This window comes from Rhinolophus sinicus, linkage group LG05 (genome assembly GCF_036562045.2).
Source record: "Rhinolophus sinicus isolate RSC01 linkage group LG05, ASM3656204v1, whole genome shotgun sequence".
NCBI lineage: Eukaryota > Metazoa > Chordata > Mammalia > Chiroptera > Rhinolophidae > Rhinolophus > Rhinolophus sinicus.
Genome location: NC_133755.1, coordinates 119,439,878 through 119,452,967, shown reverse-complemented (window position 1 = coordinate 119,452,967; position 13,090 = coordinate 119,439,878). Strand labels below are relative to the sequence as shown.

Here is a 13,090-nt window from a genome sequence, read left to right as displayed (position 1 = left end):
AAATTTCAAATTCTTCATTTACCTCTAAGGCAGTTGGATAAATGTTTACTGAGTGTTCAGCTCAGAACCTGGTCAGCTCAGAATATGGGCCTCAAGATCTCTTCTAGGTATTTCCCTTAAACATTTTTTATTAACTGGATTTATTGACTTTAAAGTTATTTCTGCTGTTTGGGGTTTACAAGGTACTTTAAAAGCTGAAAGTTTGACGAGAATATACAGTAATCACATTATTTTCTAATTTAATATGTATTATCAGGGTATTTAAAGCAGTGTTGTAATTTTATCTTACAAATCAAATTTAAACTAGCTGTTATAAAATTTCCATGCAATTTATATTATTCCACTGATACTATACTATCTTGATATACACTAATTATGAAAGTGCTTTGAAAGCATACTTCCTCTCAACTAAAATGCTTCATGTTATCAGCTGCTCTTTCATTCATCATTTAAATTTTCCTTCTTATTGCTGTGAACTTTAAAAGAATAATTTACTTAAAAATAATAAAGTTATCCCAATCCATATTCTCACATTTATTTAGCTTCATTTGACATGAATCGCCGGTCAATTAGCATTCTGTGTCTAATTGAGTGGTATGTTGATTATGGGCAAAGTTCTCAGAGTTTAGTGAAACAGCTGTATTCTAGTATTATACATCAGCCTATTTTGAAATCATTTATTTTACTATTTCTATTGTGGTCATACTGTTTCATAATTACTGAATAGACATTCAACTTTGTTTATATTTGTGGTGTTTTTATCTACTGTTTACAATATATAGAGATCTTATCTGAAACAAAGCTCATCAAGCCTGCAGTGTTGGGTAAACCAGCTCCCCAGACTGACAGTTACCTGGCTACTCCTAAGAGGTCTGAAGACCCTAGAGAAACTGATTCCTGTCTTCAGTTACAGAATGTAAGTGTTGAATTTCAAACTAATATCCGTAATATTTTTTATGTTCTAAAGTCATATGAAAGCTAAATCATAAATAAGAAATATATGAAATTTCCTTTGCTTGAAGGGTAATATTGTAATCACTCGTATTGAACACTTAGTCTTTTTTTATTTTTTTATTTAGTAGACCTTGTTAACCTTGTCATTTTTATTGTTTGTGTGTATGGCTTTTTTAAACCACCTGTGTTTGAGTCATATATAAATCTGTAATGAAGTAATGCTTTTCCTTAAAAGGATTCTTTAGGGTGCCATGGTGGGAACACGGAGACAGAATTAATGATGTTTAAAAGAGTTCAGGAAGCAGAGGAAAAATGGAGGGGTGCACAAGCCCTGATAGAGCAAATTAAAGTCACATTCTCAGAAAAAGAGAGAGAGCTGGAAAATAAGATGGAAGAACTAAAAAGACAACAGGAAAAGGAACTCTTCAAACTGAATCAAGACAATTATATTCTTCAAGTCAAGGTACTAGGCACATTGCCCCATTTTTCCTTTTATTGATTAAAAAAGAACTTGTACTCCTTGCTAAATGCATTGTCATCCTTGGTTCCTGGGGCTGTTTGGCTTGATGTATTTGCTGTATAAAACATGAACGAGGTTCCTGAGAGTGTCTCCTTACAGAAGAGCCTAAATCCAACACTCTGGGGGGAAAAAATGAAATTTAAATTGGCTCGTTTTGATCGTTTTCTTCTGTTAGCAGTCATTTTTAAAACAAATCCCTTAGTTCACTATACTCTTCAAAGACAGTTCAGAAAGAACTGCTACAGAAGGTCTAGATTCAGAGAGTGACACTATGTAGCATTTCTGAGTTACTTCCAGCATCAGTACTATCAGCACAAAACACGGTAATGGTTTAACTGTAGTTGGTATTAATTCCAGTGTGGTTATAAGACAGTTTTAGATCTATGCACCTTGGGTTTTCTGTTATTTTTCCTCACTTCGCACTTTTTCATTTCCTTCCCCAAATAAAATAATTTCTGTATTTTCTCAAAGTTAAATAGCTTTGAAGAAACAAACAAAAAACAAAGGTGGTTACAGTTTGGAGAAACAACTGATCCTGTCACTGAAGAAAAATTGAAGCAAATACAAAAGGAAATACAAGAACAAGAGACACTTCTTCAAGGATATCAACAGGTATGGTGATTCTTCAGCACATAGTGAGTTTGTTCTTGAGATCCTTCAATTATAAAAATCAGGCATATTAAAATATTAATGTGCTCATGTAACAGGTAAGGGAATTTCTCGCAAATGTGGGGAAGTAATACTTTGACTAGTTTGCATATTTCTCCTGGGCAGAATTAAAGTGGTTAAGAGCATGGGTTCTGGATTCAAAGAATCTGGTTTTAGATTTAGCTCCACAACCTGCTGTGCAGCCTTGAGCGAATCGCTTCCCCTCTCTAAGCCAATCTCCTTATCTGTGAAATGGTGGTAATAATAGTACCTGTCTCATAAAATGAGATGAAAATAACAGTGCAAAGCATCCTCTAGTGCCTGGTACAGAGTAACCAATCAATGCATGTTGCCTTTTGCTATTTTCAATGGCCATCTTCCTTAGAAGCTTTCCTGTTTGTCTTCAGCTTCCTATGTTTTTCAGTAGATAATATGGGCTAGCTTTGATATTATGTTCAAAGATATGAATCTGAAATCAATTGAGAGTGAAAAAAAATTGAATTAAATGGGAGAAAGTTTGCATGTCTTCCGAGGCAGACATTTGTGATATGTGATAGAATCTTGGTGATGTTTACTTGACAGGCAGCCAGGACAGATTTAGTGATCTTCAGCATGAGACTTCATCTTAGTTTCTTCTCCCCTCGCACCCACATTACCTTTTTTCCTTTTGACAACCACAGCCTAAACATTGAGCCTACCAATAACAAACAAATCTAGGGACAATGAAAGGATGACCACATCAGAGATTACAGCGTTTGTGATCAGTGAAGTAGTACTGATTTTGCAGGACACATTGCCCTAGTGTCAGTGAGACCCTTCCAAACCCTTTGCCTGCCATTCTGGTCATACAGGATAGAGTGTGGGTTTTAAGGAGGATCTCACAGACCTGTAAGTTTGCCAGCCCTCCCTCCCACAAAGATAACACAAAATTTATGTATCAATGTACGTTTCCCCAAAAATAAGACCTAGCCGGATCATCAGCTCTAATGCATCTTTTGGAGCAAAAATTAATATAAAACCCGGTGTTAGTTACATTATAGTAAAATAAGACCAGGTCTTATATTATTTTTTGCTCCAAAAGACGCATTAGAGCTGATGATCCGGCTAGGTCTTATTTTTGGGGAAACATGGTATATATTTATGTATTTTTCTGGGTTTCATTAATTCTGCAGATATTTAAGCACAGGCCATCTGCCGGGCACTAGGCCAGATACAGTGAGATGGTTCCTAGTTTTCATTAGATCCTCGAAGGTCCTTGGTGTTCCTCAGATTTTTAATTTTAAAGAGTACAGATTGGTACTTTCTTCTTCTGACCTCAATGTTTGAGTCACTCTTTAGCTCAAGCCTTGTGGTGAATTGGGTCTAGAATCTGCTCTGCTTTGTCCCAATCTTTCGGAAACACCCAATTGCTAACTCCCTGCTCACAGAAAGTTCCAGAAACAAGCATGGACACCGATTATGGGTACATCGCATTACCTCAGCATGGGAAGCCAAGCCAAAAACAGAAAAAAGAGAGTGCAAACAGCCCTACTGGCCTTCCCATTCTGGAGCACAGTTATGATGTGGTTATTCTGTATTCACTCAGCGGTTTACTCCTGTGAAATGCAGCACCTTAAACTGACATTAGGCCCTTTGGCTTTGGGAATTTTTGCAACTTTTTTTTTTTTTCAAGTAACCTTTTTGGAAATAATTCTTTTTAGCTAATAAGTTTTCTTCTGAGATAGTACGAGGTCTGACAGTTAAGTTCGCGAACTTAATTGTCAGAATGAATATAAAGAATTTGAAAAAGATTTTGCTTACTCAAAAACTGAAGAAATTTTAAAACCTTTTAAAATGTTTAAAGGATATATCTATTATGAGTATATATACTTATTTAAGTACTACTGACTTTTAACTAAAATGTAATTTGCTATTTATAAAAAGGAAAATGAAAGATTGTATAATCAAGTGAAAGATCTCCAAGAACAAAACAAGAAAAATGAGGAACAAATGTTCAAGGAAAACCAGAGTTTATTCAGTGAGTTAGCATCCTTAAAGTAAGTCCTTTTTACATCTTAAAATCAAACGTACTTAGACTGTTTCTAAGCATTTTATTGTTATGTTAATACATTTAATTATACTTAGAAATGACAAAATTGTCATTCAAAATTGATTTACAGTTTTGTAACCTTTATATATTTTTATATTCGGTAGATTTTTCTTTTGGTGTTGGATAACTACTACATACTGTAGTATTTTCAGCATATTCATATTTGAGTTTGAGATCAGTTTCAGAAAATTGAACATGTAGTATTCCTCTTGATCGATCGTTAAGCCTGAGATGCTTATGTTAATGCATCTTAGTAACGATGCTTTTAGTAATAATGTTTAAGAAAAGGTACCATACGGTATCACTTAGTGTCTTAGGTCAGGTTCCATACAAGTAGAGCGTGAGATGGAGATCCTCGCAGAGGTGATTTCCTGAAGGATAACTCTGAGGAGAATGGGAGCAAGAGAAGCAAGATGGGAGGGGTGGGTAGACAGAGGGAAGGTGAGTAAGAATGTGGTCTTGACTGGAGACAGGCTTCGTTCTACTCTCACCATACAGCTCAGAACAGATTGCATCACATAATTGGTCCCCAACTTGAGGCATGAGGGGCCAGTACCCCCAAGCCTTTCAGAAGACTGGTTAAGGGGTGCCCCAGGATATGGGTGGGGTATATCCTGTGTGGGGGCAGCGTTGTGTACCCCTACACCAGGCTGTGAATGGCCGAGGTGTGCCCCAGGAAGCAGCTGAGGGATGTCCTCTGGGCCAGGGATCAGGAGTTGCTCTTTGGCTGAGGCTTTCTCCACAGGAGAATCTGTGAGTTGTTACTAACCAGCACTCACCGTGGAGGGCTGATGGAGCACCAAAACCTACTTAGGAATCATATTTCAGAGTCTCAGTAAGGTCTTTCGGATGTTACACATCCAATTTTAACATTAAGTGAAAGGGTTGAACCCACAAACATGCGTATGCTAGGGTGCTGTCTTCTTTTAGGAAATGACTACTGGTTGTGCATCATTTCACATAAATACCTAATTACTCAGGACTGCTGTCAGAGGAAGTTTTTTGGCTATGACTGTCATGAATGTTATATTCACATACCTCTTCATTTGTGTATGTGTTGTTGTTGTTAGAGTTAGATAACCTAGGGTGTAAGAGGTCTGGCTGCTGTTACAGGCTACTGATCTTTCATGGAAAATAGAAAAAACTATAGTATCTTGTAGCACACAAGGCTAGAAAGTACACAGGTTGGCAAGCGAGGGCACTTTTGTATAAATTGGAAAAAAACAATCATGCTCCTTTCTCCTTGTAAGTGTGACCCCAGGCTAAGGGTAATAATCTGGGGCATGAAAGCATTTACTGCCGCTTTCTCCCTAGATGCTTCAACAACGTATTTCAAAATATCACATCTTATACTGCCTGGCTTTTAAAAGAGAAGATCTATTCCAGGATCCTAAACTGAAACTCTAAATGTCTTACACCAGGGGTGTCCACACTTTTTTCAACGTTTTTTACCAAGGACCATATGTGGTAAAATACACAAACAGCCAGGCTACTCACTCGAGGTGAAGTACGTATTGCCTCACCTGGTTTATTTAAGTAAACTAAATATATTTTTGGAATTTGCTGCGGGCCAATAAAAAATGGATCGGGCTGCAGTTTGGACGCCCCTGCCTTACACAATGAAATAAATAGTTTCTTTAGGACATTAGGGTTAGATGATCATATATGGATTCTTAAACTCCTTATATAATGTTTCTGGAAAAACAGAAAAATTGATTGTAAGGTACAAATAGTAGACCATGTTTGATTTTGTTTGTTAGTTTCCATGTGTATGATTGACAATTTGTGTTTCTCAGAAAGGAACCTAGAATAATGTGACCAGGATTACACAGCACCACATGAAAAATGCAGCCTATCTTCGTGGGACATTGATTTTTTTTTTTTCCTCTGAGAATGGGGGGAATTATTTTTATAGTTACATTATTTAACTATATATCAAATAAATCATTATAATCTTAAGGCTTTAATTCTTTTAAACATGAACATTTCCCTTAAACTATATTTTCATTTAAATGGTATTTTATTCTTCAGATTAAATAAACTTTTTATTTTCAGTTCCGCCATCCATTAGCGTTTTTAATTTTTAAAAATAGAATATTTTGTATTGAAAAGAGTATCTTGTAAAAACATGTTTTTATTTTCAAAATACATCAGAGAACAGATGCAGCAAAGTCGTTTCCTGTCTCAAGTAGTTGAAGAGCCCACCAGAAACCAGAATTTTACAGATCTGTTAGCAGAACTACGGTTGGCACAGGTAAGTCGCATAAGGATTTTAACTATTAGTGATAGTAAAGATTATTATAAAAATGCCCATATGTGTAAAAAAAAAAAAAAAAAATCTCTTTTTGTAATTTACGAATAAATAAGATCTATGTATAAATTTCATACCATTTAAAAACTAAGACATACCAAAGAGTAGTGTTTAGTATACATCTGACTTTAAAATATTGGAAACAGTATAATACTGGTTTTAGATGACATCTGCTTTATAATCCAATGTCTTTTCAGGCATTTATCACATGGAGCCATATTGGAGGCATAACCTTATTCAGGCATATATATACCTTTTTTCAAACAAATTCCTCATTGAAAATGTACATCTAAAATAGGAAAATAATTTGAAGATATTGTTCACCTTAAAAAGTTAGTTGGCTTTTTACCTGTTTTCCTAAGTGGACTGTGCACTTCTAGGGACCAGAGACTGCATCTACAAATATTTGTGTCTGACGTGCCTAACACAAAGGTAAAATGCAATAACTGCTCCCTAATTTTTCTTTATTTTTATTTATTGTATTAGAAAGAATGCCCTAGAATTTTCTAGAGCAATATTTATCAGTGGGAGACGATTTGGAATTTTGGGCAGGTTAATTCTATTTTAAGCAGAACATTTCCATGTATTGCATGATTTTTATCATCTCTGTCCCCAGGAACCATGTGCTTATAGTACTCACCAGTCATGGTAACAGTCAAAACCACTGCCACATTTCCAAACATCCCCTGTGGGAGGGCGGTTAATTCTCCCCATTCCCTCCCATTAAGATCCATAGCACTAAACTAAAAAGCCATACATTACATTTCAATGATAATGTAAATTAGAAAAATTCCAATTACATACCACTTTTTAATTAGAAAGTTTTTATAGAAAATTAGGTTACATAGAAATTTAAACATACCGTTGTTTAATAAGTGATCTTTAACAGGTTTTTGTAGTCTATAAGATGCAGCTTCAAATATGAATGCACTAGAGAACTTTCTTCAGATGCATGTTTGTACAGAATGATTAGATAGGTAGATAGGTAGAAAGAATACATGATTGAACACTGCTCCTTATCAGTAAGCCTCAAAATTAGCAAGTTAAAAGAGAAACTACTATTGCCATATTTCATGACGACTTCGAAAAACATGTTAAGATTTCAAGCATAGCATTATCTTCATTTGAAGGCAGTTATTAGTGACCTTTTAAAAGTGCTGTTTGGAACATATTTTTCTGACAAATAGTAAACTAGAACTGCCACAAAACTCACCGGAAAATGCTGGAATTAAATATAATAAACATCTTGTAAATGCATGACCAAGTTCTCCAGAAAGTAAGGGAAATCTGTAGGAGTCAGACATGAACAGGGATAAAAACACAGCAGGAAACGTCTGCTCCTAGGCTGTCAGTTCTGTAACCATGGGGCTTGAGCTTTAACAGCAAAGTGGAGTCCGGGCACAAGGAGGTCAGAGGGCCACATCCTTCAGTGAAAGAGTGAACTAGGAAAAAAACCACCCACCTTCATAAAGGGGCTAAGCTATCGAGAAAGCTTTTCTGTCTTAATCTCCAGATAAGGAGGGGGAAAAAAGTCTCATCTGCTTGGTACCCGTGCTTTATTGGTTGTTCAATATAAATGTCATCCCTTCTGTTTTTATTTGTGTTTTAGTATTTGAATTGACATTACCTGCAAGGGTTGATTGTGCTCTAAAAATTATTTAGGGTTTTGTTTATTTGTGCAAATACTGAAAGATGGAATGTAAATACACCTTTATTCACTTTGGTATTTTGAGTTTAAATAATTTTAGAGCAAAAATTATTTATACGGGGGTAAATCTACAATATAGTCTTTCTATCAAGTGTACTTATGTACAGTCTAATTTGTACCATAAAAAGGAACACAAATTGGTTTAGTCTTAAAATGTGAGTTGGTTCTTTGTAAACTATGGATGGACACATACTAAAAGCAAAGGTCCTGAGCCCTTGCCTTTTGGTGCCCCACCCCGGGTGGGGAGGAGACTGAGGCCAAGCACCGCATTCATTTGGTCAGCCTTTATCAAGCACCTGCCAGGTGCTAGGCACGCATCCTGGCATTGGAAAAACAGTAAGTAAACAAGACAGGTGTGGACCTTGCTTACTCGGAACGTACATTCTAGAGGGGAAAGACTGACAATAAGTAAACAAATTACATAATTACACACAATGGTCACTTCTTTGGAGAAAATATAGAGGATAATGGTGGGCAGGGCAGGGGTCGGGCAGCATTCAGTACTGAGATCACGGTGGCCCTCTGAGCAAGTGATGTCTTAAGTTGAGAGCTGAAGAGAAGCAGCAGCTAACTGTGCAGAAAAAATCAATTTGTCCAGACAGGGGGAAAGCACAAGCCCGGAATCAGGAATGAGCTTGCTGCTTTCCAGGAGCAGAGGCATCTGAGGCAGAAGTGGGTGAGTGAGGAGAATAGAGGTAGGAGATAAAGTCAGAGCATCAGGCAGAGACTTGCTCTGAATGTCTTCATGGTAACTTACAAGGGAGCCAAAACCCCTGTGCCCACAGGACTGATGTGGGACATCCTGGTTTTCTTAAAGGTGGGAAGTCTCCGTCCCTGGGCCCATGCAAGAATAAAGTGAACGTCCATTTAAGCAGTGATTACGTGTTTGAACTCAAGATATTTCAAATTCCTTTGAATTCTAAAATTCTGTAATTCTGTGAAGTACACACTGCTAGAGAACATTTCTAAATTGATTGAACTAATTAAACAAAAGGTATTTGCAGAATGATACCTGAGCATTCAAACACTCAGTGCTCTCCTGAAAAGACATCTACAGAAGATAAAACAAAAAAATGATACAGTTAAATCTGTGATGCAGCTAGTAACCAAGATTATACAGTAATTTATGAATGAATTGTTTTCCTAGACTGGATTTTAAATTGAAAGGCAGTATAAAAACAATTTGTAAGAATTATTATTTTGAAACTTAATTATACCAAGTGTACTGCCATGAGTTCATGGGTTTCTTCAGCAGTTACAAGTTCATTTCAATGTACGAGTACATTTATTGAATATCTCCCATGTGCTTAGTCTCAAAAACATACAGGTAATAATAAATCATTTTTGGTCCCCATAGAGCTTTCAGCCTTATAAAGAGTCATGTACACAAATCAATGTCATATGAAACAAAGTAACAAATGCTGTACTAGAGGTACAGTGAGAGTTTGTGGGGGCACAGAGGAGGGGATTATCAGGAATAGCCTCATTTGTACTAAGCTTTGAAGGACAAGTATGATTTTGCCAAGCTGCAAAATGTAGACCATTGAGAGAGTAGAGTGGAATATAGGGCATATTGTGAATTCATTCAACATGTTTTTGATGTGCCAAGCATTTTTTATGCATTTATGAAGGGTTATCAAAATAAAGTCCTGCTTTCAAGTAAATACATAATATGTGAAGTGGTGATGAGTGTTGTGAGAATAAAGCAAAGCAACATACCTGGGGGCCAGGATGGAGGTTGCTGTTTCAGAAAGTGAACAAGAAACATCTTCCTGGGGCTTTATTTGAGCAGAAATCCTGATGAAGTGAAGGAACAAGCCACCTGGCTACCTGGGGATAGAATGCTGTGCGCAGGGGAAATAAGTGCAAACATGCTGGGGTAGGAGTATGCTGGGCGTGTTCAAAGAATAGCTAGGCGATCTCTGCGTCTGGAGTGGAGTGGGAGGGCGAAGATTTGTAGTAGATGCAGCCAGAGACACGGGCAAGGCTGATTATGTGACACTGAAGGTCATGGTAAGGACTTTGGGTTTACCTTGAGAAGGATGGGAGTCACCAGAAAGTTTCAAACAAAGGAGTGATGTTAACTGACTCTTTAAAACAGTTCCTCTGACTACTGTGAGGATAGACTGACTGTAGGTGCTGAAGGTGGGGGAGACAGACCAGTTAGGAGGCTATTACAATAATCCAGGAGAAGTTAGAACAGTAAATTTGAAGGTTTTCCAGGCTATGCTCAGTTAGAGCATTAGAACTGATTCTAGTAGGCTATGAGGAGCTATTAGTAATTTGGGGGAGTAATGAAATCATAGCTAAAATTTAGGAAAAATAATTAGCAGTATTTATGATGGAATGGGTGAAAGAAAAACTATACCACAATTTATTGTGGTTAGAAATAATATTTTTTTTTTTTATTTCTATGAATATCAAGAAAGAAAAGAACAGTTTATTGGAAGACATTAAAAGACTGAAGCAAGACAAACAGGCCCTTGAAGTAGACTTGGAAAAAATGAAGAAAGAGAGAGATCAAGCCAAAGAACAGATGGCTTATGCCACAGGTAAAACACTGAGCTAAAATAGTTTATATTTATACCTCTTCTAATCTTGAATTTAAGTAATATAAGAGCAATTGGATAGTATAATCAAAATGCTGTTCCTTTAAGTGTATTGTAATTTTAGGAACATTGTTTTAAACATTTGTTACTAATAGGTATGTGCATTAGATTAATTTTAGCAGGAATAATTGCAAGATCAAAGCAAAGAAAATCAAGGATTATTTTGTATTTATGGCATTTTATATTAGTTTACATGTCTGTCGTCCCAGCTAGACTCTGACCTTCCTGAGAACATGGTCTATCTTTTTATATCTGGGTCTGAAATGTAACTCTCAAGTGTTTGCCAAATGAACAAATAACACGGCGCTCTGTAGAAAACACAGGGATCAATATGATATTTCCCACCAGGGAAAACAAAGGAGAAAAAGAGAATACAGAAAAGTTTAATATATAAAAAAATTACAAATACACATGAGACAGGATGCTGAGTAAGGATTTCAGGGAGGAATGGTGTTTGAGCTGAGTCCTGACAAACGGTGAGATTCAGAGGTGAGGGAATAGAAGGTGGCTGCCCAGGTGTGTTTCACGCGCGTTTTACTGAGTGCACTGCCCATGGACGGGAGCATAGGACAGCAGAACACAGGCCTGGAAGGTAGATCAGAGTTCTTGTTTCCCAAAGTGAAGACTCACCCTCTGTAATGTTACCATCTTCCATGTAAGATATGTTCAATAAAAATCCACTTACCTATTAGGAAGAAAATTACTTTTACTTTCCTCATCTGTAAAGTAGAACAACAATACTAGTACCCATCATATAAATTTGTTGTATTTAAATAAAATCATGCTGGTAAACACTAATGGTTGCTATTGTTACCTTTTATTATAATTCTAGGAATTCTTTATTATCTCTTGAATCCAATATTTATTTTTCCATGGAAACAAGTTTACTTTTGTAATGAAAGTCAGTGGGAAAACAATTTGAAGTATCAAAACTCCTACATAGCCAGGTTTGCTATGAGTTTGAGCATCTGGATTGCAGCATACCTTTGTTTCCCTCCTACTAAATTAAACTAGACACTACCTTGCATATATATCAATTGTTTTTTGCCTCTTATGTTTTCAATGCCTCTTATGCTTTTTGTTAGATAGGCATTGTTTTTCATTTAAAATCTTTTCTTTATTTTGAAAAATTGCAATTAACTTACTGAGTTACTTTATCTTACAGGTGAAAAATTATATGAGATAAAAATTTTAGAAGAAACACATAAACAAGAAATCAGTCGTCTGCAAAAAAGATTACAATGGTATGCTGAAAATCAGGAACTTCTGGATAAAGATGCAGTTCGGCTTAGAGAAGCAAATGAAGAAATTGAGAAGCTCAAACTTGAGGTACTAGATCATTTTAGAATGTATTTCTATAGATGAACTCTGTTCTCTTCAGCAGGCATTTCTTCTTAGCTTGAATCAGTACTAAACTCTATTAATTAAAGTACCTGGTTTTGGTTTGCTTTCAGATGTGTGGTTTATTTTAGATTAGACTGCGGATAAATCCAAGCTCCTTATCACGACCTGTCAGGCCTCCACGTGTTCTGAACCCTCGCCGCCTCATCTGACCATACTCCTGCAAGTCGCTCCCCTCCAGCCACACCACCCTCCCCCCCCACTGATTCTTGAACATGCCGAGTTCATTCTGCTTGTTGCCTTGGCCTGCGTTACTCTGGCCTTGCTGCTTCCCTTGGCTCACTCCTCATTCAAGGCTCAGCTCTAATTTCTACTCCCCAGACGAACCTTCGCTGACCTCCTTATCTAATGTAGAAGCCAGTCCCTCCCCCTTTGACTCTTTCTTCCCATTCCTTCACTTTTTTATTTTCTTCATAGCACTTGTCACTATCTGAGGTTATTTTATTTACTTACTGATTTACTTATTAGCTTATAACTGTCTCCTTCCACTAGAGCATAAGCCCTGAAAGCAGGGACCAGGCTCAGCTTGTTTGCCCTCCATAACCAGCATGGTGCCGTATCCGGGAATTAATAAATGAATGAATGAAGTACCATTATGCTTCCCTCCTGGTGTTTCTCTGGTAGGTTTTACCTATACTTCTTAACATGTTTTTATTTATCAATAGGTTGAGAAACTGAAAGCTGAATCTGGAAATCCATCTATTCAGCAGAAGATACGTTTAAAAGATAGAGCAGCTGATGCCAAAAAAATTCAGGATCTAGAGCGACAAGTACGTGTTCAGAGTAAATTTTCATTAAAATATTTTATATATAGTGCATTTGTGTTTTCAGGAGTTCCTATAAGATATAG

At 36.7% G+C, this 13,090-nt stretch overlaps 1 protein-coding gene across 6 annotated transcripts in view; it reads left to right on the top strand.

The window, feature by feature from the left end:
• CEP162 (centrosomal protein 162) overlaps nucleotides 1-13,090 on the top strand; it is a 73,386-nt gene that overhangs the window by 34,789 nt on the left and 25,507 nt on the right. For all 6 annotated transcript variants that reach the window (XR_012496660.1, XM_019729510.2, XM_019729512.2 and 3 more), the window contains 8 exons: nucleotides 783-916; nucleotides 1,190-1,417; nucleotides 1,946-2,086; nucleotides 4,046-4,158; nucleotides 6,366-6,465; nucleotides 10,656-10,782; nucleotides 12,005-12,168; nucleotides 12,906-13,010. Coding sequence is in view for 5 of the 6 variants with exons in the window: in XM_019729510.2 (XP_019585069.2) it covers nucleotides 783-916; nucleotides 1,190-1,417; nucleotides 1,946-2,086; nucleotides 4,046-4,158; nucleotides 6,366-6,465; nucleotides 10,656-10,782; nucleotides 12,005-12,168; nucleotides 12,906-13,010 (1,112 nt within the window). In the remaining variant the exon portion in view is untranslated. The remainder of the gene's footprint in view (nucleotides 1-782; nucleotides 917-1,189; nucleotides 1,418-1,945; nucleotides 2,087-4,045; nucleotides 4,159-6,365; nucleotides 6,466-10,655; nucleotides 10,783-12,004; nucleotides 12,169-12,905; nucleotides 13,011-13,090) is intronic.